This window comes from Sciurus vulgaris, assembly GCF_902686455.1.
Source record: "Sciurus vulgaris genome assembly, chromosome: 17".
Taxonomy (NCBI): domain Eukaryota; kingdom Metazoa; phylum Chordata; class Mammalia; order Rodentia; family Sciuridae; genus Sciurus; species Sciurus vulgaris.
In genome coordinates, this window is record NC_136478.1 from 12,691,767 (window position 1) to 12,715,162 (window position 23,396).

General features: G+C 38.3%; 1 protein-coding gene across 8 annotated transcripts in view; it reads right to left on the bottom strand.

The window, feature by feature from the left end:
- The window catches only part of HYDIN (HYDIN axonemal central pair apparatus protein), a 427,212-nt gene that overhangs the window by 26,370 nt on the left and 377,446 nt on the right, over nt 1-23,396 (bottom strand). For all 8 annotated transcript variants that reach the window (XM_079117081.1, XM_079117080.1, XM_079117074.1 and 5 more), the window contains 3 exons: nt 5,145-5,292; nt 4,501-4,708; nt 3,103-3,324 (listed from right to left, as the gene is read on the bottom strand). In XM_079117081.1, the coding sequence (XP_078973207.1) occupies nt 3,103-3,324; nt 4,501-4,708; nt 5,145-5,292 (578 nt within the window). The remainder of the gene's footprint in view (nt 1-3,102; nt 3,325-4,500; nt 4,709-5,144; nt 5,293-23,396) is intronic.

Genomic DNA, 23,396 nt, shown 5'->3' on the forward strand with positions numbered 1-23,396 from the left:
GGTTTTTTTGGGATTGGCTTACTTTGCCTGGCATGATGTTCTCCAGTTCCATCCATTTATGGGCAAATACCATGATTTCATTCTTTAAGGCTGAATAATATTTCATTGTGAATAGACACCACATTAAAAAATCTATTCATCTGTTGAGGGGTACCTAGGTTGGTTCCATAGTTTAGCAATTGTGAGTTGAACTGCTATATACATTGATGTGGCTGTGTCTCTGTAGCATGCTGATTTTAAGTCCTTGGGTATAAACCAAGGAGTGGGATAACTGGGTCAAATGGTGGTTCCATTCCAAGTTTTCTGAGGAACTCCATACTGCTTTCCATAATGGTTGCACCAATTTCCAGTCCCACTAGCAATGTATGAGTGTACCATTTTCCCCACATCCTTGCCAACATTTATTGTTGCCTGTATTCTTGATAATTGCCATTCTGATTGGAGTGAGATGAAATCTTAGTTTTGATTTGCATTTCTTTAATTGCTGGTGATGTTGAACATTTTTTCACATATTTGTTCATTGATTGTATTTCTTATTCTGTGAAGTGTCTGTTCAGTTCCTTTGCCCATTTATTGATTGGGTTATTTGTTTTTTTGGTGTTAAGTTTTTGAGTTCTTTAGATATCCTGGAGATTAATGCTCTTTCTGAAGTGCATGTGGTAAAGATTTCCTTCCATACATAGATTCTTTCTTCACATTATTGATCGTTTCTTTTGCTGAGAAGAAGATTTTTAGTTTGAACCCATCCCATTTATTGATTCTTGATTTTACTTCTTGCACTTTAGGAATCTTGCTAAGGAAGTCAAATCCTAAGCTGATAGAGTGAAGATTTGGGCCTACTTTTCTATTAGGTGCAGAGTCTCTGTTCTAGTGCCTAAGTTTTTGATCCACTTTGAGTTGTTTCATGCAGGATGAGAAACAGGGGTTTAATTTCATTTTGCTACATATGGATTTCCAGTTTTCCCAGTACCGTTTGTTGAAGAGGCTATCTTTTCTCCAATGAATGTTTTTGGTGCTTTTGTCTAGTATGAGATAACTGTTTTTAATGAGGGTTTGTCTCTGTGTCTTCTATTCTGTACCATTGGTCTACATGTCTGTTTTGGTGCCAATACCATGCTGTTTTTATTAACATGGCTGTCTAGTAAAGTTTACAATCTGGTGTTGTGATGCTTCCTGCTTCACTTTTCTTGCTAAGGATTGCTTTGGCTATTCTGGGTCTCTTATTTTTCCAAATGAATTTCATTTCATAATTGCCTTTTCTAGTTCTGCGAAGACTGTCATTGGGATTTTAATAGGAATTGCATTAAATCTATATAATGCTTTTGGTAGTATGGCCATTTTTGATAATATTAATTCTTCCTATCCAGGAGCATGGGAGGTCTTTCCATATTCTAAGATCTTCTTCAGTTTTTTTTCTTTAGTGTTCTGTAGTTTTCATCATAGAGTTCTTTCACCTCTTTTGTTAGGTTGATTCCCAAGTATTTTATTTTTTTGAGGCGATTGTGAATGGGGTGGTTTTCCTAATTTCTTTTAGTAGATTTGTTGTTATTCTTTGTTTAGTAACTTTTTTGGTAAAGTCTATACAGTAGTCTTTATCTGCACCATATAGTAGTCTGTATCAAGAGTCTCTGAGGATGTCTGAAACCACAGAGAATACTGAACACTGTTTACCCTGTTTTTTTCATATACATACATACATACCTATAATAATGTTTGATTTAAAAATTAGGCACACTAAATTAACAATAACTCATAATAATAAAATAGAACAATTTAACAATACACTATAATAATGTCATGTGAGAGTGGTCTCTCTCAAGGTATTTTTCCATACCGTATTCAACCTTCTTGTGGTGTGTGAGAGGATACTAAAATGAAGCACTTTCAGGCTTTTCATTGGTATGACTGAATTGCAAGTATCACTACTCTTGTGTTTTGGAGCCATTATTAAGTAAAATAGGGCTACTTAAATATAAGCACTGCATGACTCAACCATGAATCTGATAACTAAAAGAGCAACTAAGTGACTAATTGTTGGGTAGTGTATACAGTGTGGATACAGTGGACAAAGGGCAGATTCATTGCCTGGGAAAGATGAAGTGAGATAATATGAGATTTCTTCACATTGCTCAAAATAACACATCATTTAAAATTTATCAGTTGTTTATTTCTGGAATTTTCCATTAAGTATTTTCAGGCTGTGGTAGAACATGGGTAACTAAAACCATGGAAACCCAATTGTGAATAAGGGGGGAGGTGCTGCTGTATTTGTACTTGTACATGGCCACTGAGTTCTCTGCTGAGTTATCTCAGTGGTAAGTTAATGGTTGGACAGAGATTTCCTTAAATGCCTGTACAGTAAGTCTCTGATCATTCACCAAGGGGCTGTGTGTGTGTGCGACTGCAGCCTGACATCAGGTGGGCAGCTGCCAATTCTACTTTATCTTTTACTTTTTGCTTTCACAGCCTAAATGTAAGCTAGAGGTAAGAACTTAAGTCCTTCTCAACAGTATCACAAGCCTGAGATTATCATGTGTTGCATGTGCAATACATGGCTGTCTAGATTCCAGGGAATATATTGGAACTTTTCAAGTCCCCTATGAACATCTCCTTCCCTAACTTTTCCTTTTCCATTTTAGGGTCAGCATCTCGTTTGCTCAGATAGCCACAATGTTAAACAATTGCTACTGATTATTTTTGACAAATATCTCATGAGAAAAGGCTGCTCACATTGGGCAAGCTCTGAGTCAGGTCGAATAAAAGAAAACTCTATCAGTGGACTTGCTTGACTGGAAGTTTCCACTGAAATTCTAGACAGGGAAAATGAGGACAGTTGTTTTACAATGGGACCTTTGGGGAGTTAAGAAGCTAGTCTGCCCTCTTCGGTGGCTGATAGGTTGTGGTTTGCACTTGGATTTCAGAGTGGTGGGTTTTCAAGGCTCTTGCAGAGCTGGGGTAGAGACTAGGAATTGGGCAAAAAGTTCTCAACGCTCACTATTCTTATGGATATTCAGTCATTTTTCTTGAATAAATGTTCCTAGGATTACTGCAAGTTTATGGTTTGTGAGTGCTTTCAGAATTTGGGTAGTGTTAAATGGTCACCTTAATTCTGAGTTCCAGGCCCTTCAAGACACACTTCTGAAGTGGATGGAAAGACAGGAAGGCGTGTTCACTCTGCCCCACATCCACAGTGCTGTCAGTAGGTGAAAATTCAAAGTATTTCAACAGGGCTTTGGGCCCAGAAAGCTCTGCCTGGAAGTTGAAGTTGAACTTTCCAGTGTTGATAAAGTTGAATTCACACTGGACACATTCATTTAATTCCACCTGCAAGACAGAAAACAGAGCAATGAATGAAGACCTTAGTTCCCCTCTCTGATAAAATATCCTTTTGGAAATAGGGATGGCAGATGATGTTGTCAAGCTGACGATTGTTAGCTTAATGTAGTCAGGTATTCCAGCAAGTGTTACTAGGTTTGGGTTCCTTTTTTTTTGATGGTGCTAGAGATAGAACCCAGGGCCTCGTGCATGCTAGGCAAGCACTTTATCATTGAGATACGTCCTCAATACTTTAAAATTTCTTATTTTGAAATGGGGTCTTGTTAAGTTGCTTAGGCTTGCCTCAAATTTGTAGTCCTCATGGCTCAGTCTCCCAAGTGTCTGGGATTATAGGCATGTGCCACCACACCTGGCTTGTGGTCCTCTCATATCTCAAATGTAAGTTGTCAATTTAATTTTCCCTTAGAACTCAAACATCTTTCTTTTTATCCCTCCCCACTGCCTGAAAAAGAAAAGCATTCTGAAAGAAAAAGCATTCTCATAATAACTACGTACATTCTGAGGATGCAGCTGTTTCTGGCATGTTTTTGTTCTTCTGGTCTCTTGGCATTTGAGACAGGCTCAGCTCATATTCTGTTTTTAAAATTAATTTTTAATTTTTATTTTATTTGTTCTTTTTAGTTACACATGACAGTAGGATATATTTTGACACATCATACATATATGGAGTACAATGTCCCATTCTTCTGGTTGTACATGATGTGGAATTACATTGGTCATGAATATATATGAACATAGGAAAGTAAGGTCCGATTCATTCTACTGTCTTTCCTATTTCCATCCCCCCTTCCCTTCTCTTCATTCCCCTTTGTCTAATCTAAAGTACTTCTATTCTCCCTACAACCCCCACCCACTTATTGTGAGTTAGCATCCACATATCAGAGAGAACATTTGGCCTTTGGTTTTTGGGGGTTGGCTTATTTCGTGTAGTCTCCAGTTCTATCCATTTACCAGCAAATGCCTTAATTTCGTTCTTCTTTATGGACAGTAATAGACCTTTGTGTATATATACCACATTTTTCTTTATCCATTCATCTGTTAAGGGCACCTAGGCTGGTCCTATAGTTTAGCTATTGTGAGTTGTCAGCTCATATTCTCTTGGACCACTTTCCTGCATTAATCGTGGAGACTGAGAGTGATGGTTAGACCCTCGCACACCTTTACCTCATAGAAGTTGATGATGTTGGTCTGGTTGGGTGTCAAGAGAGTGATGGAGCCAGTCCTGTCCTTGCACTTGACCTCTGCATTCATAGTGTATCCCTCAGCTTTGACATTTAATGTCAGAGGGTGGACTTTCTTGTTCACATTGCAGATCAAATTAAAGTTCACATCTCCTTCATTCTTTGGTGTGAAGAAAATATCAACTGATACCCTGGATGGAAAATAAGACAGCAGATTTGTCAACAAAGTCAACCAGTTAAAACTTGCTAAAAATATGAGCAGTGGATTAGCAGATACTATAAGCAAAAGGCACCAAGAAGTCACTCCAAATCACAACGAAGTTTTACGATTTTCCAGGCAGGTCTAGACATTTCTCTGTAGATTCACACGTGGAAGACAGCAAGGAAACAATTGCAAACATGAGTGAAAATATTGAGGACTAGGACTTAAAATTCTCAATGCTCCTTAATTCATCAGGAAAACAAATGCCAGGGAGTCAGTAGGACACAGATGGAATTGTTAATATCTAAATCTTAGAGTTGGAAGAGGTTTTATAAATGGGAATCTCTAATGCATTCTCCTGGCTGTCAGGCCCTAATCCCTGCCATGCTGGGAGGGTGCAGCCTGAGGTATTCATTTTTCTTTACCTGGACAGTGGTGGAATCCAGCCTTCCATGGGACAAACGACCAGGCTATTGCTGAAACCTTCAGAATATCGGGAGTTGTCCTGAAAGGCAAAATTGAAGCCCTGCTCCTCCTTGTTGATGATCTGCACAGTCTCCCGGGCTTCTCTGCCTGAGGAGGAAATGACAAACCTCAGGGGAGGCCTCCTGTCTGCTTGCTGAAGTATCTTAGCAGACAGTGCCCTGCAGGCAGGATAGACCCTTTTTAGAAGGAATCCCCAAGTACTGTTCCCCCACTCCCCCACCCCCGTCTCAATTCCTCATCCCTGACTACTTCTCTTTTCTTTTGCCCTTCAAGTGACCTTCCTACCTTGGGGGATTCCATGATTTCCTTCTAGAACTTCACTTCATCAGTCCCCTGGGCCTGCTGGGGGCTCCGCTGACCTGGATGCAACTGTCCTGGGATTTTGGCAACACCATTTTCTTCCCTTGCTCCCTCAGTCCCACAAGTTGCAATCCTTCCTGAATCTGCTAAAGGGGCTTCACCCTCTCTGATCAGCCCCTTAACTGTCCATATCTCTGTGAGTAATTCCTGAAGTGAATTCTTTTGAATTAGACTTTGGATGCGCCAGGAGTTTCCTTTCCAGGGCCTGGACTAATATATCCCCTCTCATTATTTTTGCCCCTTGGCTATTGTTGAAAATTTGTTTTCCTACATAAACTTCAGGATCATCTTATCTAATTCCCTTCCCTCCCCAATCCTTCTGGGGCTAAACTGTCAGAGTTAGAAACGATTTTTTAGTATAAGTATGTCCCAAATATTGCATGGGATATATTTACACTAAAATACTTATTATCTGAAAATAAAATTTAACTGCATCCTGTATTTTATGTGGAGCTGAAGTTGTGATTATAAGAGAATTTAATGAGATTTGCATTTAATTTTGGGAGAGTTGATAAATGTTTAGATCCTGTTTGGAAACATTTTGATTTAATCATTTTCTTCATATGGATCTGGTGCTTTTCTTGTATTTATCCTTAGATATTGTATGTTTGGTCAGTATTTTATGGAATTTTTTTGTTTCTTTTTATAAGGTGCTTTTTGCTAAAAGGGAAGAAACTATTGATTTTTGCATGCTTGCCTTGCATCCACTCACTTTATCAAATTAATTCTAGTAGTTTTCCTTTTCTTTTTGCTTTTATTGGTGCATTATAGTTGTATATAAAAGTTGGGTTTGTTCATTTTGACATAATCATGCATGAATAGAATTTATTTTACTCCACTGCAGTTCCCAGTTTGTACTTTTTCTTCCCCTCCTCCCTCCCCCTATTCTTCTTTTACTCTACTGGTCTAACTTCCATTCATTTTTATATTTTTAATTGGTACTTTATATATATATATAAACATATACTTATATATATATAAAGGTGGAATTTACTGTGATATATTTATACATGCACATAGTATAATTTGTCAAATTAATTCTGCATATTCTGCATTTCCATCCCTTTCCTGTCCTCTCTCCCTGTCAATCTCCTTCTACTCCACTGATCTACCCTCTGTCTTTATGATATACAATCCTTTCCCTTTGTCCCTAAATTTGTTCTGGTTTCCACAAATGAAAGAGAACATTCGACTCATGATTTTGAGTCTGGCTTATTTCACTTAGCATCATGTTCTCCAGTTCCATCTATTTATCAGAAAATGTCATAATTCCTTTCTTCTTTGTGGCTGAGTAAAACTCCATTTGTATATACCACACTTTCTTAATCCATTCATCTACTGATAGGCACCTGGTTCATAACTTGGCTATTGTGAGATGCACTGCTACAAACATTGGTGTGGCTGTATCACTACAGTATGCTTCCTTTAGTTCTTTTGGATAGATACTGAGTGGGATAGCTGGGTCACATGGTGGTTCCATTCCTAGCGTATTGAAGAAACTCCATACTGCTTTCCAGAGTGGTTGTACTAATTTACAGCCCTATGAGTGCATCTTTCCCCCCACATCCTCACCAGCATTTGTTATTATTTGTATTCTTGATATAATTGCCATTCTAATTGGAGTGAGAGGAAATTTCAGTTTGTTTTGATTTTTTGTTTCCTTGATTGCTAGGGATTTTGAATATTTTTTCATGTATTTGTTGGCCATTTGTGTTTCTTCTTTTGAGAAATAGCTGTTTAGTTCTTTTGACCATTTTTAAATTGGGTTATTTGATTTTGTGGTGTAAAATGTCTTGAACTCTTTATTTTATAGATTTTATAGATATTAATCCTTTGTTACAAGGGTAGCTAGCAAATATTTTCTTCCATTACATAGGTTTTATCTTCCTATTCCTAATTGTTTCCTTTGCTATGCAGAAGCTTTAAAATTCAATCATGTCCCATTTATTAATTCTTGGCTTTATTTCCTGAGCTTTAAGGGTCTAATCGAGAAAATCGTTGCCTGTGTCTAAAAGCTGGAGTGTTGACCCTATGTTTTCTTCTAGGAGTTGCGCTTATCTGGTTTTGGTATGAGTGTGGTACTAGCTTCATAGAATAAATTTGGAAGTCTTTTTGGTTCAGTTTTATCAGATCATATTTGTCTAGAAATGAATCTGATTCTTCTGGATTTTCCAATTTAATCCAGTATGAGTTTTCAAAATAGCCTCTAATGATCTGCTGGATTTCTGTCTGTGGTGATTTCTCCTTTTCTATATCTAATTTTATTGATTTGGTGTCCTCTCTTTTTCTTTTGGTTATTTTGGCTACGGGCTTATCAATGTGGTTAATATTTTCAAATAACCAACTGTTTGTTTCATTGAGCCTTTGAATTGTTTTTAATTCTCAAGTTCCTTGATTTTGGCTCTGATTTTAATTATTTCCTTCCTTCTACTGGTTTTGGAATTAGTTCATTCTTCATTTTCAAGGACTTTGAAATGCATCATTAGGTGTTTATTTGGGATCTTTCTGATTTCCTCATAGGCACTCACAGTTATAAACTTTCCTCTTAGAACTGCCTTCATAGTGTCCCAGAGGTTCTGGTATATTGTATCACTATTCTCACTTGAGTATAAGAATTTTAAAATTTCTCCTTTGATTTCTTCTATCATCCATTCATCATTCAAAAGAGCTTTGTTCCATCTCCATGTGTTTAGATAGTTCCTGTAGGGTTTTGTTGTGTTGATTTCTAATTTCATTCCCTTATGATCTGATAAGATGCAAGGTATTACATCATTTATTTTTGTATTTGCTAAGAGTTGCTTTGTATCCTAAAATATGGTCTATTTTGGAGATGGTTCCATGAGCCACTGAGAAGAAAATGTATTCAGCTGTTGTTGGGTGAAATATTGTATAGATGTCTATTAGGTCCATTTGATTTATAATATTTTTCAGGCCCAAAGAGACTTTACTGAGTTTATGTCTGAATGACCTATCTAATGATGAGAAAAGTGTGTTGAAATCATCCAATATTATTGTACTGGGGTCTATATCTGAGGCTTAAATTTGAGTAGTGTCTCTTTTATGTAATTATTTGTACCTACACTTGGGGCATAAATATTTATTGTTGTATCTTCTTGTTGGATTGTTCCCTTTACCAAGTTGAAGTATCATTCTTTGTCTCTTTTAATTTTCATGGGAAATCTGCTTTGTCAGTTATGAAGAGTAGCTACTCCTGCTTGTTTTTATGCTCCATTCACATGGTACATAAATTTCCACCTGTTCACTTTCAGCCCATGGCTGTCTTTGCTTGTAGGTCTCTTGTAAACAACATGTAGTTGGGTCTTAATTTTAAATCCATTCTGGCAGCCTATGTCTTTTTTTTTTTTTTTTTTTTTTTTGGTACTGGAGATTGAACCCAGGAGCACTTCACTACTGGGTCATATCCCCAGCCCTTTTAAATATTTTATTTAGAGTCAGGGTCTTGCTAAGTTTCTTAGGGTCTTGCTAAGTTGCTGAGACTGACTTTGAATTTGCAATCCTTTTGCCTAAGCCTCCTAAGCTCTGGGGTTACAGGCATGTGACACTGGTTGGTCTATGTCTTTTAATTGGAGAGTTGAGATCATTTACATGCAATGTTATTATAGAGGGATGTTTATTGATTCCTACCATTGATTTATTTATTATGCTTAATTTGGTCCTGTTTCTCATTTTCTTAGCTGCTCTTCAAATGTTTTGTTCTTTTGTGAGTTCTGAGGTTTGTTTCTTATTTCTTCTGTGTGCAGTATTTCTTTAAGTAGATTCTTTAGTGCCAGTCTAGTAGTCATGAATTCTTTTTGTTTGGCTTATCTTGGAAGGTTTTATATTTCATCTTCAATTTTGAATGATAGTTTTGCTGAATATAGCAGTTTTGGTTGACAGTTATTTTCTTTCAGAACTTGGAACACATCATCCCAAGCTCGACTTGTAGAGTTTGTGCTGAGAAATCAGAAGTGATTCTGATTGGCTTGCCTCTAGATGTGACCTGGTGCTTTTCCTCTAGAGGCTTTTAAAATTCTATCCTTGTTCTATATGTTAACATTTTAACTATAATGTATCATAAAGAGGTTCTTTTTTGATCCTGTCTATTTTGGGGTGTGAATGCCTCCTGTATCTGGATGTTCATCTCATTCTGAAGGTTTGGAAAATTTTGTTATTTCCCTGAAGAGTTTATCCATTCCATTAGCCTGCATCTCACAGTGCTTCTTAATTCCAATGGTTCTTAAATTTGATCTGTTCATGTTGTCCGAGAGGTATTTTTTTTTGTACTGGGGATTGAACTCAGGGGCATTTGACCACTGAGTCACATCCCCAGACATATTCTGTATTTTATTTAGAGACAGGGTCTCACTGAGTTGCTTTGCAACTCACTTTTTGCTGAGGCTGACTTTGAACTCATGATCCTCCTGTCTCAGCCTCTGAGCTGCTGGGAGTACAGGCATGCACCACCACATCTGGCTCAGAGTTTTTGCATAGTCTGATCATGGTTACTTTTTTCTTCAATACCTAAATGTTCAAAGTTGGTCATTTTGTCTTTCAGCTCTGGGATTCTGTCTTCAACATTATAAAAGCTATCAGAGAGACTTTCAACTGAACATTTTATTGATTTATTGTGTCTTTCATTCCCAAGATTCCTGTTTGGTCTTTTTTCAATATTTCTATCTCCTTAACATATTTATCATTATAACATATTAATATATTTAATATATTTATCATTCATATTCTGTATGAACTTCCTTAATTCATTCAGTTGTTTTTCTGTGTTCTCTTGGAATTCATTGATCATTTTTATAATGATTTTTAAAAATTTCATCCCAAGGGGTTTTTCAAGATGGCGGCCTAGAGGGTGGCTGCATTTCATGTTGCTCCAGGACTCAGGATTCAAAAGAGGAGAAATTGAGAGACTTGGGACCAACTCAAAGCAGCTGGGTGAGTCTCTCCCATTGGGGAGGCGTCCCGGATGGGGCGGTAGTCCCGGAACACAGGGACTTTGTGAAGTAGAGCTGCCGGCGAGACGCCCCTCCCCCCGCTGGAGCAGTGAACTCAGACAACTGGGAGCATCGGAGAGGAGGCCGCTCAGCACAGCGCTGGGACTCGGAGCTACCACTGGGACTCTGGAGGCTGCCTAGGGGAGGAGCGGCGAGGAGAGCTGTGTGGACTCAGGACACCGGGGCCTGCCCTGAGGAGGAGGAGGAGGAACGTGGCCACTTGGATTCGGAGTGACTACACCAGAGCTACAGGCAGTTGCCAGAGGAGAAGCTGCGCGGCGAGCTGTTTGGACTTAGAGCGACCGCTTCTGAACACTGGGGCCTGCCCTGAGGATGAGGAGGAGGAGGAGCGTGGCCGCTTGGATTCGGAGTGACTGCACCAGAGCTACAGGCGGTTGCCAGAGGAGGGGCTGCGTGGCGAGCTGTTTGGACTCAGACCACTTCTGAACCCCGGGGCCTGCCCGGAGGAGTAGGAGTAGGAGGAGGAGGAGGAGTGCAGCGGGGTGTTTGGACTCGCAGTGACTGCATTGGAGCTCCAGGCGGCTGCTCAGAGGAGAAGGCGAGTGGTGAGTTGTTTGGACTTAAAGCGACCGCTCCTGAACACAGGGGGGCTGCCTGGAGGAGAAGCGCGGTGGGTCGCTTGGACTCCAGTGGCCGCACCAGAGCTCCGGGCGGCTGCCCAGAGGACGCGTGCAGTGGGTCACGTGGATTCAGAGCCACTCAGAGTGACCGCTCCTGAACACCCGGGGGGTTACCTGGAGGAGGAGGAGGAACAGGGAGGGTCACTTTGACTCGGAGTGATTGCCCCGGGCTACGGGTGGTCGGTGGGAGGAGGAGGCACGCAGTGAGTTGCTTGGACTCCTAGTGACCGCACCGGAATACTGGGCGGCTGTCTGGAGGAAGAGGCGTGTGGCGGGTCTCTGGGACTCAGAGCGATTGTACGGGGCCCCAGGTGGCTGCTCAGAGGAGGGGCTGCATAGCCAGGTGATTAGGTGCAGAGCAGGGTCCCAGAATCTAGGAGGCTTCTTGGTGGAAGAGTCGCACAGAGACAGGCTTAGGGGCGGAGCGAAGGTTCCAGGCCTGCGGGCAGATTCCCTGAGGAGGGGCAGCCTAAGGAGATTCATCTGCGAAGGGTGAGGCTCCCAGGCCCAGGAGGTAGGGCCGGGCCCCTGGGAACTTTGCAGAGGAAGGCAGCCCAGCCCAGGCGGTAGCTGTAAATTGAGGAGAACTTCTAGGAGGGAACTGACCAGCGAGATCTCCCCACCGGGTGAGTCTTCCCTGCTGGGTGAGGTTTCCCCACAAGGATGGTAAAACCAGAGTCACAGGCCCAAACAGGCCTTGCCTCAGCCCGCAGCCTAGCTCCCCTTTGGATGACCATTGGTCAACAAGTGGAGGCACCTCTGCCCACTAGCAGGGAATATACCCCACCTGAAGGCCACCACTCCTAGAGAGGCAGATTCCTTGTGGAGCACTGCATTATCAACTTCCTCCAAGACTTCAGCCTACTGAAGGCTAAGGGGGGATATATATAGAAATCTTCAGGGACATTGTAAGTCAATAGAGGAAATCTGCACTATCTCAGCCGTCAACTGATACCTGAACAATATGAGAAAACAAGGAAAGAAAATGCTGCAAACAAATCTAGATGTTACATCAATAAACCCAATGACAGCATGGCAGAAGAAATGACAGAAAAGAAGTTCAGAATGTACATAATTAAAATGATCAGAGAAGCAAACGATGAGATGAAAGAGCAAATGCAGGCATAGAATGATCGCACCAATAGACAGTTAAAAGAGCAAATACAGGAAGCAAAAGATCATTTCAATAAAGAGTTAGAGATATTGAAAAAAAACCAAACAGAAATCCTTGACATGAAGGAAACAATAAACCAAATTAAGAACTCCATAGAAAGCATATCCAGTAGGATAGAACACCTGGAAGACAGAACCTCAGACATTGAAGACAAAACCTTGAAAACAAAGTTGAACAAACCTTGAAAACAAAGTTGAACAGAGAAGATGGTAAGAAATCATGAACAGAATCTACAAGAACTATGGGATATCATGAAAAGGCCAAATTTAAGAATTATTGGGATTGAGGAAGGTCTAGAGAAACAAGCCAAAGGAATGAACAACCTATTCAATGAAATAATATCAGAAAATTTCCCAAATCTGAAGAATGAAATGGAAAATCAAGTTCAAGAGGCTTATAGGACTCCAAATACACAAAATTACAACAGACCCATGCCAAGGCACATTATAATGAAAATGCCTAACATACAAAATAAAGACAGAATTTTAAAGGCTGTGAGAGAAAAGAACCAAATTACATTCAGGGGGAAACCAATACGGATATCAGCAGATTTTTCAATCCAGACCCTAAAAGCTAGAAGGGCCTGGAACAACATTTTTTAAGCCCTGAAAGAAAATGGATGCCAACCAAGAATCTTATACCCAGCAAAACTTACCTTCAAATTTGATGATTAAATAAAATCCTTCCATGATAAACAAAAGCTAAAAGAATTTACAAAAAGGAAGCCAGCATTACAGAACATTCTCAGCAAAATATTCCATGAGGAAGAGATGAAAAACAAAGAAGCAAATCAGCAAAGGGAGGAATTATCCTAAAGGAATTGTCAAATAAAGGAGGAAACAAGTTGTGTCAAACAAATAAATAAATAAAATTTAAAAAATGAACCAAATGACCAGGAAACCAAATCATATCTCAATAATAACCCTGAATGTTAATGGCCTGAATTCATCAATCAAAAGACATAGACTGGCAGATTGGATTAAAAAGAAAGATCCAACAATATGTTGCCTGCAAGAGACTCACCTCATAGAAAAAGATACCCATAGACTAAAGGTGAAAGGATGGGGAAAAACATACCATGCGCATGGACTCAGCAAAAAAGCTGGAGTATCCATCCTCATTTCAGATAATGTGGACTTCAAGCCAAAGTTAGTCAGAAGGGATAAAGAAGGTCATTTCATACTGCTTAAGGGAAGCATAAATCAGCAAGATATAACAATCATAAACATCTATGCCCCAAACAGTGGCTCATCCATGTATGTCAAACAAATCCTTCTCAATTTCAGAAACCAAATAGACCATAACACAATAATACTAGGTGATTTTAACACGCCTCTCTCACCACTGGACAGATCTTCCAGACAAAAATTGAACAAAGAAACCATAGATCTCAATAACACAATCAATAATTTAGACTTAACGGACATTTATAGAATATACCATCCAACCAAGAGCGAATACACTTTCTTCTCAGCAGCACGTGGATCCTTCTCTAAAATAGACCATATATTATGCCACAAAGCTAATGTTAGCAAGTACAAGAAGATAGAGACACTACCATGTATTCTATCAGATCATAATGGATTGAAGTTAGAAATAAATGAAAGAGTAAAACACAGAAACTATTCCAACATCTGGAGATTAAACAATATGCTATTATATGATGAATGGATAACAAAAGATATTAGGAAGGAAATTAAAAAATTCTTAGAGGTAAATGAGAACAAAGAAACATCATATCAAAATCTCTGGGACACTATGAAAGCAGTACTTAGAGGGAAATTTATTTCATGGAGCGCATTTAATAAAAGAAGTAAAACTCAAAAAATAAACGACCTAACACTACAGCTCAAAGCCCTAGAAAAAGAACAGACCAGCACCAAAAGTAGTAGAAGACAGGAAATAGTTAAACTCAGAGCTGAAATCAATGAAATTGAAACAAAAGAAATAATACAAAAAATTGACAAAATAAATAGCTGGTTCTTTGAAAAAATAAACAAAATTGATAAACCTCTAGCCACACTAACAAAGAGAAGACGAGAGAAAACCCAAATCACTAAAATTCGGAATGAACAAGGAAATATCACAACAGACAGGATTGAAATACAAAACATAATTAGAAGCTATTTTGAAAATCTATACTCCAACAAAATAGAAAATTTCGAAGACATCAACAGGTTTCTAGAGACATATGAATTGCCTAAACTGAATGAGGAGGACATAAACAATTTAAATAGACCAATTTCAAGTACTGAAATAGAAGTCGTCATCAAAAGCCTACCAACAAAGAAAAGTCTGGGACCAGATGGGTTCTCAGCCGAGTTCTACAAAACCTTTAAAGAAGAGCTCATTCCAATACTTCTCCAAGTATTCCATAAAATAGAAGAGGAGGGAACCCTCCCAAACTCATTCTATGAAGCCAATATCACACTGATACCTAAACTAGACAGAGACTCATCAAGGAAAGAAAATTTCAGACCAATATCCTTAATGAACATAGACGCAAAAATTCTCAACAAAATTTTAGAAAATCGCATACAAAAACATATTAAAAAGATAGTGCACCATGATCAAGTGGGTTTCATCCCAGGGATGCAAGGTTGGTTCAACATCAGGAAATCAATAAATGTCATTCACTATATCAATAGACTTAAAGTCAAGAATCACATGATTATTTCAATAGATGCAGAAAAAGCATTTGATAAAATACAGCACCCTTTCATGCTCAAAACACTAGAAAAAATAGGGATAGTGGGAACATTCCTTAACATTGTAAAGGCCATCTATGCTAAGCCCATGGCTAATATCATTCTAAACGGTGAAAAACTGAAAGCATTCCCCCTAAAAACTGGAACAAGGCAGGGATGCCCTCTTTCACCACTTCTATTCAACATCGTTCTTGAGACTCTAGCCAGAGCAATTAGACAAACTAAAGAAATTAAAGGGATACGAATTGGAAAAGAAGAACTCAAACTATCCCTGTTCGCTGATGACATGATTATATATTTAGAGGAACCTGGAAATTCCACCAGAAAACTCTTAGAACTCATAAGTGATTTCAGTAAAGTAGCAGGTTACAAGATCAATGCCCATAAATCCAACGCATTTTTATACATAAGTGATGAATCTTCAGAAAGAGAAATTAGGAAAACTACCCCATTCACAATAGCATCGAAAAAAATAAAATACTTGGGAATCAATCTCACAAAAGAGGTGAAAGACTTCTACAATGAGAACTATACAACACTAAAGAAAGAAATTAAAGAACACCTTAGAAGATGGAAAGATCTTCCAGGTTCTTGGATAGGAAGAATTAATATTGTCAAAATGGCCATACTACCTAAAGTGCTATACAAATTCAATTCAATTCCAATTAAAATCCCAATGACGTACCTTACAGAAATAGAGCAAGCAATTATGAAATTCATCTGGAAGAATAAGAAACCCAGAATAGCTAAAGCAATCCTTAGCAGGAAGAGTGAAACAGGGGGTATTGCAATACCAGATCTTCAACTCTACTACAAAGCAATAGTAACAAAAACAGCATGGTATTGGTACCAAAATTGAAAGGTAGATCAATGGTACAGAATAGAGGACACGGACACAAACCCAAATAAATACAATTTTCTCATACTAGACAAAGGGGCCAAAAATATGCAATGGAGAAAAGATAGCCTCTTCAACAAATGGTGCTGGGAGAATTGGAAATCCATATGCAACAGAATGAAACTAAACCCATATCTCTCACCATGCACAAAACTAAACTCAAAATGGATTAAGGACCTCGGAATCAGACCAGAGACCCTGCAGATTATAGAAGAAAAAGTAGGTCCAGATCTTCAACATGTTGGCTTAGGACCAGACTTCCTTAACAGGACTCCCATAGCACAAGAAATAAAAGCAAGAATCAACAACTGGGATAGATTCAAACTAAAAAGCTTTCTCTCAGCAAAGGAAACTACCAGCAATGCGAAGAAAGAGCCTACAGAGTGGGAGAATATCTTTGCCAATCATACTTCAGATAGAGCACTAATCTCCAGAATCTATAAAGAACTCAAAAAACTCTACTCCAAGAATTCAAATAATCCAGTCGACAAATGGGCTAAGGAAATGAATAGACATTTCACAGAAGAAGATCTACAAGCAATCAACAAACATATGGAAAAATGCTCAACATCTCTAGTAATAAGAGAAATGCAAATCAAAACCACCCTAAGATTCCATCTCACCCCAATTAGAATGGCAATTATCAAGAATACGAGCAACAACAGGTGTTGGCGAGGATGTGGGGAGAAAGGTACACTCATGCATTGCTGGTGGGACTGCAAATTAGTGTAGCCACTCTGGAAAGCAGTGTGGAGATTTCTTAGAAAACTTGGAATGGACCCTCCATTTGACCCAGCTATCCCACTCCTTGGCCTATACCCAAAGGACTTAAAATCAGCATACTACAGCGATACAGCCACATCAATGTTCATAGCTGCTCAATTCACAATAGCCAGATTGTGGAACCAACCTAGATGCCCTTCAATTGATGAGTGGATAAAGAAACTGTGGTATATATATACAATGGAATATTACTCCGCCATAAAGAATGATAAAATTATGGCATTTGCAGGCAAATGGATGAAATTGGAGAATATCATGCTAAGTGAGATAAGCCAATCTCAAAAAGCCAAAGGAAGAATGATATCGCTAATAAGTGGATGATGACACATAATGGGGGGAGGGAAGGGTTAATATTAGGGTTAGAGTTAGGGTTAGGGAGGGGGGCAAGTATGGAGGAAGGAAGCTCTGTATAGAAGGAAAAGAGGGGTGGGAGGGGTGGGGGGAAGGGACAAAATAACAGAATGAATCAAACAACATTACTCTATGTAAATTTATGATTACACAAATTGTATGCCTTTATGCCATGTACAGAGAAACAACATGTATCCCATTTGTTTACAATAAAATAAAAAGAAATTTCATCCCAAAAATTTCAAAATTTTTGGGGTCATTATGAATGGTGAATTATGAATTTTAGGAGGTGTTGTGTTAGCTTGTTTTTTCATATTTCTTATATTACTGTGTTGGGTTTTATGTATCTGTCGGAAGGGAGTTTTCTTCTACTCTTATGTGCAAGGCCTTTTTAGGGCACAACCTTCATCTGCCAAAGTGTCTAAGTGTGATTGCCTCATTGGTGTGGTGTCCATAGCCTTTGTATTGTATCTCTATGTTTTTGCTATAGCAATGGATGTCTGTAGGTGGGACGTGGGTGCCCACTCCTAGCCATTTCTACTTGAAGCCTGGTTATTAGTTTGGGGTTTTGTCTCTTCTTTTCTTTGTATTAAAGTAAAGCTGAAGATTAAGTGTCATTAATTTATGTGTGGAGCAAGGTGTACTGTGTTCTGGTTGAGTTTTGTTTAGTAGCAGAGTTTCCACTCTGTGAACTTGTAGTGTCCCTGTGGGTTCCCAGCACCTCACAGAACAGGGAAGAAACACAATAGCAATAAGCAATGTAAATGATATAAATCATTATATTAAATATTTGTTTTCTACTATGACATGTTTAAGGTTAGTTGCCAAAAAACCCCAAAATGGTAGGGTCAGCAATTGACAACAGCAAAAACAATGAGTAACTATGAACCTAAATCTGGCACTAAAGCAAACAACAGGTATCAATTATGTCATCCACAGCACTAATAATTGCAACAGCATTAATGGTGGGAGCAAGAATTATATAAACCAATTAGTGCTATAAGATGATAAGAATACAGTTAATTAAGAGAAAAGAAGGGCTGGGGAGATAGCTCAGTTGGTAGAGTGCTTGCCTTGCAAGCACAAGGCCCTGGTTTGATCCCCAGCACCTAAAAAAAAGAGAGAGAGAGAGAGAGAGAGAGAGAGAGAGAGAGAGAGAGAGAGAGAGAGAGAGAGAGAGAGAGAGAAAATATGATAGGAAGGTAGAAATGAGTTCATAATTTCAAAAAGTAATCAGAGAGATGTAGCATATGATGGTTATAAGGAAGGAAGAGAAAAACTGAAAGTAACAAGTAGAGGGAGAGTGAAAGAGAGAATAAGAGAATTTGGCTGTTAGCAGGAGAAGAAAAGAAAAACGAGAGAAATAGACAAATGAAAAAATATAAACTAAAACCAAAATATAGTAATAAAAACTTCTAACCCTCAAAAGAAAGACAAGGCAAGGAAAAGTAACTACGTTAAAAATGCTAAAAGTGAGAAAAAAAGAATCTGTGTGTACATATTTATGTCTATAAACCAATCAGCAGAGAACACACACACACACACACACACACACACACACACACACACACACACGACCAAAAAACAAACCAATGGTAACAAAATAGAGTATTAATGAAAAATGAAAGAATAGTCTCCACTGAGGCTGTCAAAATAGTCAATGAGAATAGATGATCACTGTCTTTACCCAACTGTCTTTCTTATTTCTTCCTGAGCTCTGTACTGAGAGTGAGAGCAAGGGCTGGGGTTTGTTAACACATCCCCCTTCATGTGTTGTTCACCAAGCTGTCAATTGGAGTGGCCTAAGACTGAAGCTGGTTCAAATAATTCTCAGCTTCTTTTCTCAGCAGTATGAGGTAGAATGGGATGGGAAGTACTGTCAGTTGGAGTTTTGTCTGTAAAGACCAGGTGGATGCACTCCCAGGGTGGGGCCACTGCAGAGTTCTATGGGTATCGTTCCAGCAGGTGGGGCTTAGGTCTAATCAGCCCTCAGGAGAGTTGTTGGGTGGTGTCTGCTCTGGGGAGATTAGGTCAACACACCCCTAGGGCCTGGCACTTGCTGATCTTTGGAACCTCTCAAAGACTCTACTCATGGGACAGGAGAGCCCGTCCTTCACCCCCTCTGCTGCCCATGAGCACAGCCTTCCCAGGCTTCCCAGGCTTAGTCCCTGAGTGTATTCACATCTTCCTGTTCAGATTCCCGACCTGCTTCAGCTAGTTGTGAGAGCTGCCAGACTCAAAGGGGAAAGAAAGTAGGGCTCTCCTTCTCTTTTCTAACTTTAATCCCCCTGGATAAGGTATTTTGTGTGCCTGTGTTACTCCTATTCTTCTGGGTGCACCCAAGGCCACATGGCAGGCTCTTGCTGGGACAGAATGGCAGTGTTTGCTCTGCTCTGGCTGTGCAGCACAGTGGCAGTACCGTCACTTCAAGATGGTTCCCTCCTCAGCTCTCCATGGCCAATTGGGAAACGTGGGGCATTTTTCAAGCACCAGTGTGCAGCGCAGCCTCTGGGTCAACTAAGGTTAGCTGCTTTCCTGTACTTATTTCTGAGTCTCCAAGACATTCTGTATGTATTAAGTTTAGTGAAGGCCCTCTTTTACCCACCTTGCAGAGAAGTAGTATTCCTGCTGCTTGGATCCTGAGCCATAGAGCAACTAGGAATGCAGTCTTATTCTAGCCTGCCATCTTGAATCTCATCCTAATTCCAAAATCTGATCCACCTTGATTTGATTTTTGTGCAGAATGAAATAGAGGGATTATAGTTTTATTTTTCTATATGTGGACATCCAGTTTTCCTAGTACCATTTGTTATAAGGGCATCTTTTCTCCAATATATATTTTTGGCAACTTGTCAAGTATCAGATGACTGTATATATATATATATATATATTTTTTTTTTTTTGGTCTTCTGTTCCACTGGGCTTCATTTCTATTTTTAATGTCAATAGAATGCTATTTTATTACCATAGTTCTGTAATATTTGAGATCAGGTATTTTGATGCCTCCAGCATCACTCTTCTTGCTCAAGATTGCTTTGTCCATTTTGGGTCTTTTATTCTTCCAAATGAATTTTGACACTTTTTATTCTAGTTTTGTGAAGAACATCATCATTATTTTGAACAAGTTTGCATCGAATCTGTATGTTGTTTTTAGTAGTATGGTCATTTGATAATATTAATTCTGCCTATCCATGAACATGGGAGTTCTTTCCATTTTCTAAGATCTTCTTCAATTTCTTTCCTCAGTGTTATATAGTTTCATTGTAGAGGTCTTTCACTTCCTTAGTTAGATTAATTACCAGGTTCTTTATTTTTTGAGTTTATTGTTAATGAGATAGTTTTCCTGGTTTCTTTTTCAGCAAAATCTCTACTGGAGTATAGGAAAGCTATTGATTTGTGAATGTTAATTTGTATCCTGATACTTTATTTATCAGCTCTAGAAATCTTCTAGTGGAGTTTTTTGGGTCTTCTAGATATAGGATTATGTCATTAGCAAACAGAGATAATTTGGCTTCTTCTTTTCCTATTACTATCCCTTTAGTTTCCTTCGCTTTTCTGATTGCTCTGCTAGATTTTCAAGAACTATACTGAATAGGAGTATTAAGAGTAGATATCTTTACCTTGTTTCTGATTTTAGAAGAAATGCTTTCAGTTTTTCTCCATTCAGTATGACATTTGCTTTGGGTTTGTCATATATAGCTTTTAAAATTTTGAGATACGTTCCTTACATTCCTAGTTTCTCAAGCATTTTTTGTAACATGAATGGGTGTTGGATTCTATCAAAGGTCTTTTCTGTATCTATGGAGATGGTCATATTATTCTTGTCCTTGATTCTGTTTAAGTGGTGATTTAGGTTTATTGATTTGCATATGTTCAACTAACCTTGCATTCCTCGGATGACACTCACTTGATCATGATATACTACTTTCTGAATGTGTTTTTGAATGTGATTTGTTAATATTTTGTTAAGGAGTTTTGCATCTATGTTCATCAGTGATATTGGTCTGTCATTTTCTTCTGTTGATGTGTCTTTCTCTGGTTTTGGTATTAGGGTTATATTGGCTTCATAGAATGTTTTTGGGAGTGTTACTACCCTTTAAATTTCTTGAAATAATTTCAAGAAGAATGGTGTTAGTTCTTATTTAAAGGTCTCAGAGAACTCAGCTGAGCATCCATTCATTTCTGGGCTTTTCTTTGTTGGAAGGCTTTTAATTGCTGTTTCAATTTCATTGCTTGATATCAGTTTATGTAGATTTTCTCAATCTTACTTGTTCAATCTGGGCAAGTTTACTTGTGTTTAGAAATCTGTCAATGTATTCTAGGTTTTCCAGTTTATTGAAGTCTAAATTTTTGAAATAATTTCTAATGATCCTCTGGATTTCAGAAGTGTCTGGGGTGATATTTCCCTTTTCATCTCTAATTTTGTTAATGTGAATTATCTCTTTCTTTTGATAAGTTCGCTGGGGGTTTACCAACCTTAAATATTTTCAAAGAACTAACTATGTTATATTGATCCTGTATATTATCTATTCTAAATTTCATTAATTTTGGCTCTGAGCTTATTTCCTGTCTTCTACTGATCTTGGTATTAGTATGTTTTTTCTTTTCTAAGACCTTGAAGTATAGATTTTTATTATTCAGGATTTTCCTATTTTTTAACATAGACACTCTATGAACTTTCCTACTATAACTGCCTTCATGCTGTTCTAGAGATTTTGACATGTATCTCTGTTCTCATTTGTTTCTAAGAATTTCTTGATTTCTGCTCATATCTTCTTTGATCCATTCCTCATTTAAAAGAGTGTTGTTCATTATCCATGTGGTTTTCTTTTCTTTTGGTATTAGGGATTGAAACCAGGTGTGTTACCATTTATCTATATCCCCAGTCCTTTATATTTTTAATTTCAGATAGCATCTCACTGAGTTGCTTAGGGCCTCACTATGTTGCTGAGTCTGGCCTCACCCTCCCAATTCACTGGGATTTCAGGTTTGTGCCATCATGTCTGACTGTTTATGTGGTTTCTCTAATTTTTCTTGTTGCTGTTTTCTAGTTTCATGCCATCACGATCTGATAGGATGCATGGCACTATATCAATTTTTTGGTGTTCACAAGACTTGCATGTAACCTAGAATATGGTCTATTTTTGAAAAGGTTCCGTGAACTGTTGAGAAGGAAGTATATTCAGATATTTTTGTATAAAATATCATGTAGATGTAGATGTTTGATAGGTTCATTTGATTTTATTGTTATTTAGGTCAGCAATCTCTTTATAGATTTTATGTTATGATTATCTGTCTATTGGTGAGAGGTGTGTATTGAAATTGGCCACTATTATTGTATTGAGGACTAGCTGGGATTTAATGTCAAGTTTTTTTAAAAACTGTTATTAGGTGCACTGAAATTTGGGACATAAATATTCACTACTGCCATATCTTCTTGTTGGATTGTTCCCTTTACCAATATGCAGTGGACTTTGTCTCTTCAAATTAATTTTTGCTTGAAATCTACTTTGTGAGAAGTGTGAATAACTACTCCTGCTGGTCTTTGGACTTCATCTGCATGCAATATTTTTCCATCCTTTAAATTTTAGTCTATGACTAAATGTCTTTGCCTATGAGATGAGTCTCTTTCAAATAGGATATAGTTGGGTCTTGTTTTTAAATCCATTTTATCAATCTTGTCTTTTTTTTTAAATTTATTTTTATTGTAAACAAATGGGACACATGTTGTTTCTGTTTGTACATGAAGTAAAGGCATACCATATGTGTAATCATACATTTACATAGGGTAATGGTGTTTGATTCATTCTGTTATTTTTTCCTTCTCCCCACCTCTCCCACCCCGCTTTTCCCTCTATACAGTCCCTCCTTCCTCCATTCTTGCCCTCTTCCCACCCCCCATTATGTGTCATCATCTGCTTATCAGTGAGACCATTCATCCCTTGGTTTTTTGAGATTGGCTTATCTCATTTAGCATGATATTTTGCAATTTCATCCATTTGCCTGCAAATGCTGTAATTTTATTCTTCTTCTTTATGGCTGAGTAATATTCCATTGTGTGTGTGTGTGTGTGTGTGTGTGTGTGTGTATATATATATATATATATATATATATATATATATATATATATCACAGTTTCTTTATCCATTCATCAATTGAAGGATATCTAGGTTGGTTCCACAATCTGGCTATTGTGAATTGAGCAGCTATGAACATTGATGTGGCTGTATCTCTGTAGTATGCTAATTTTAAGTCCTTTGGGTATAGGCCAAG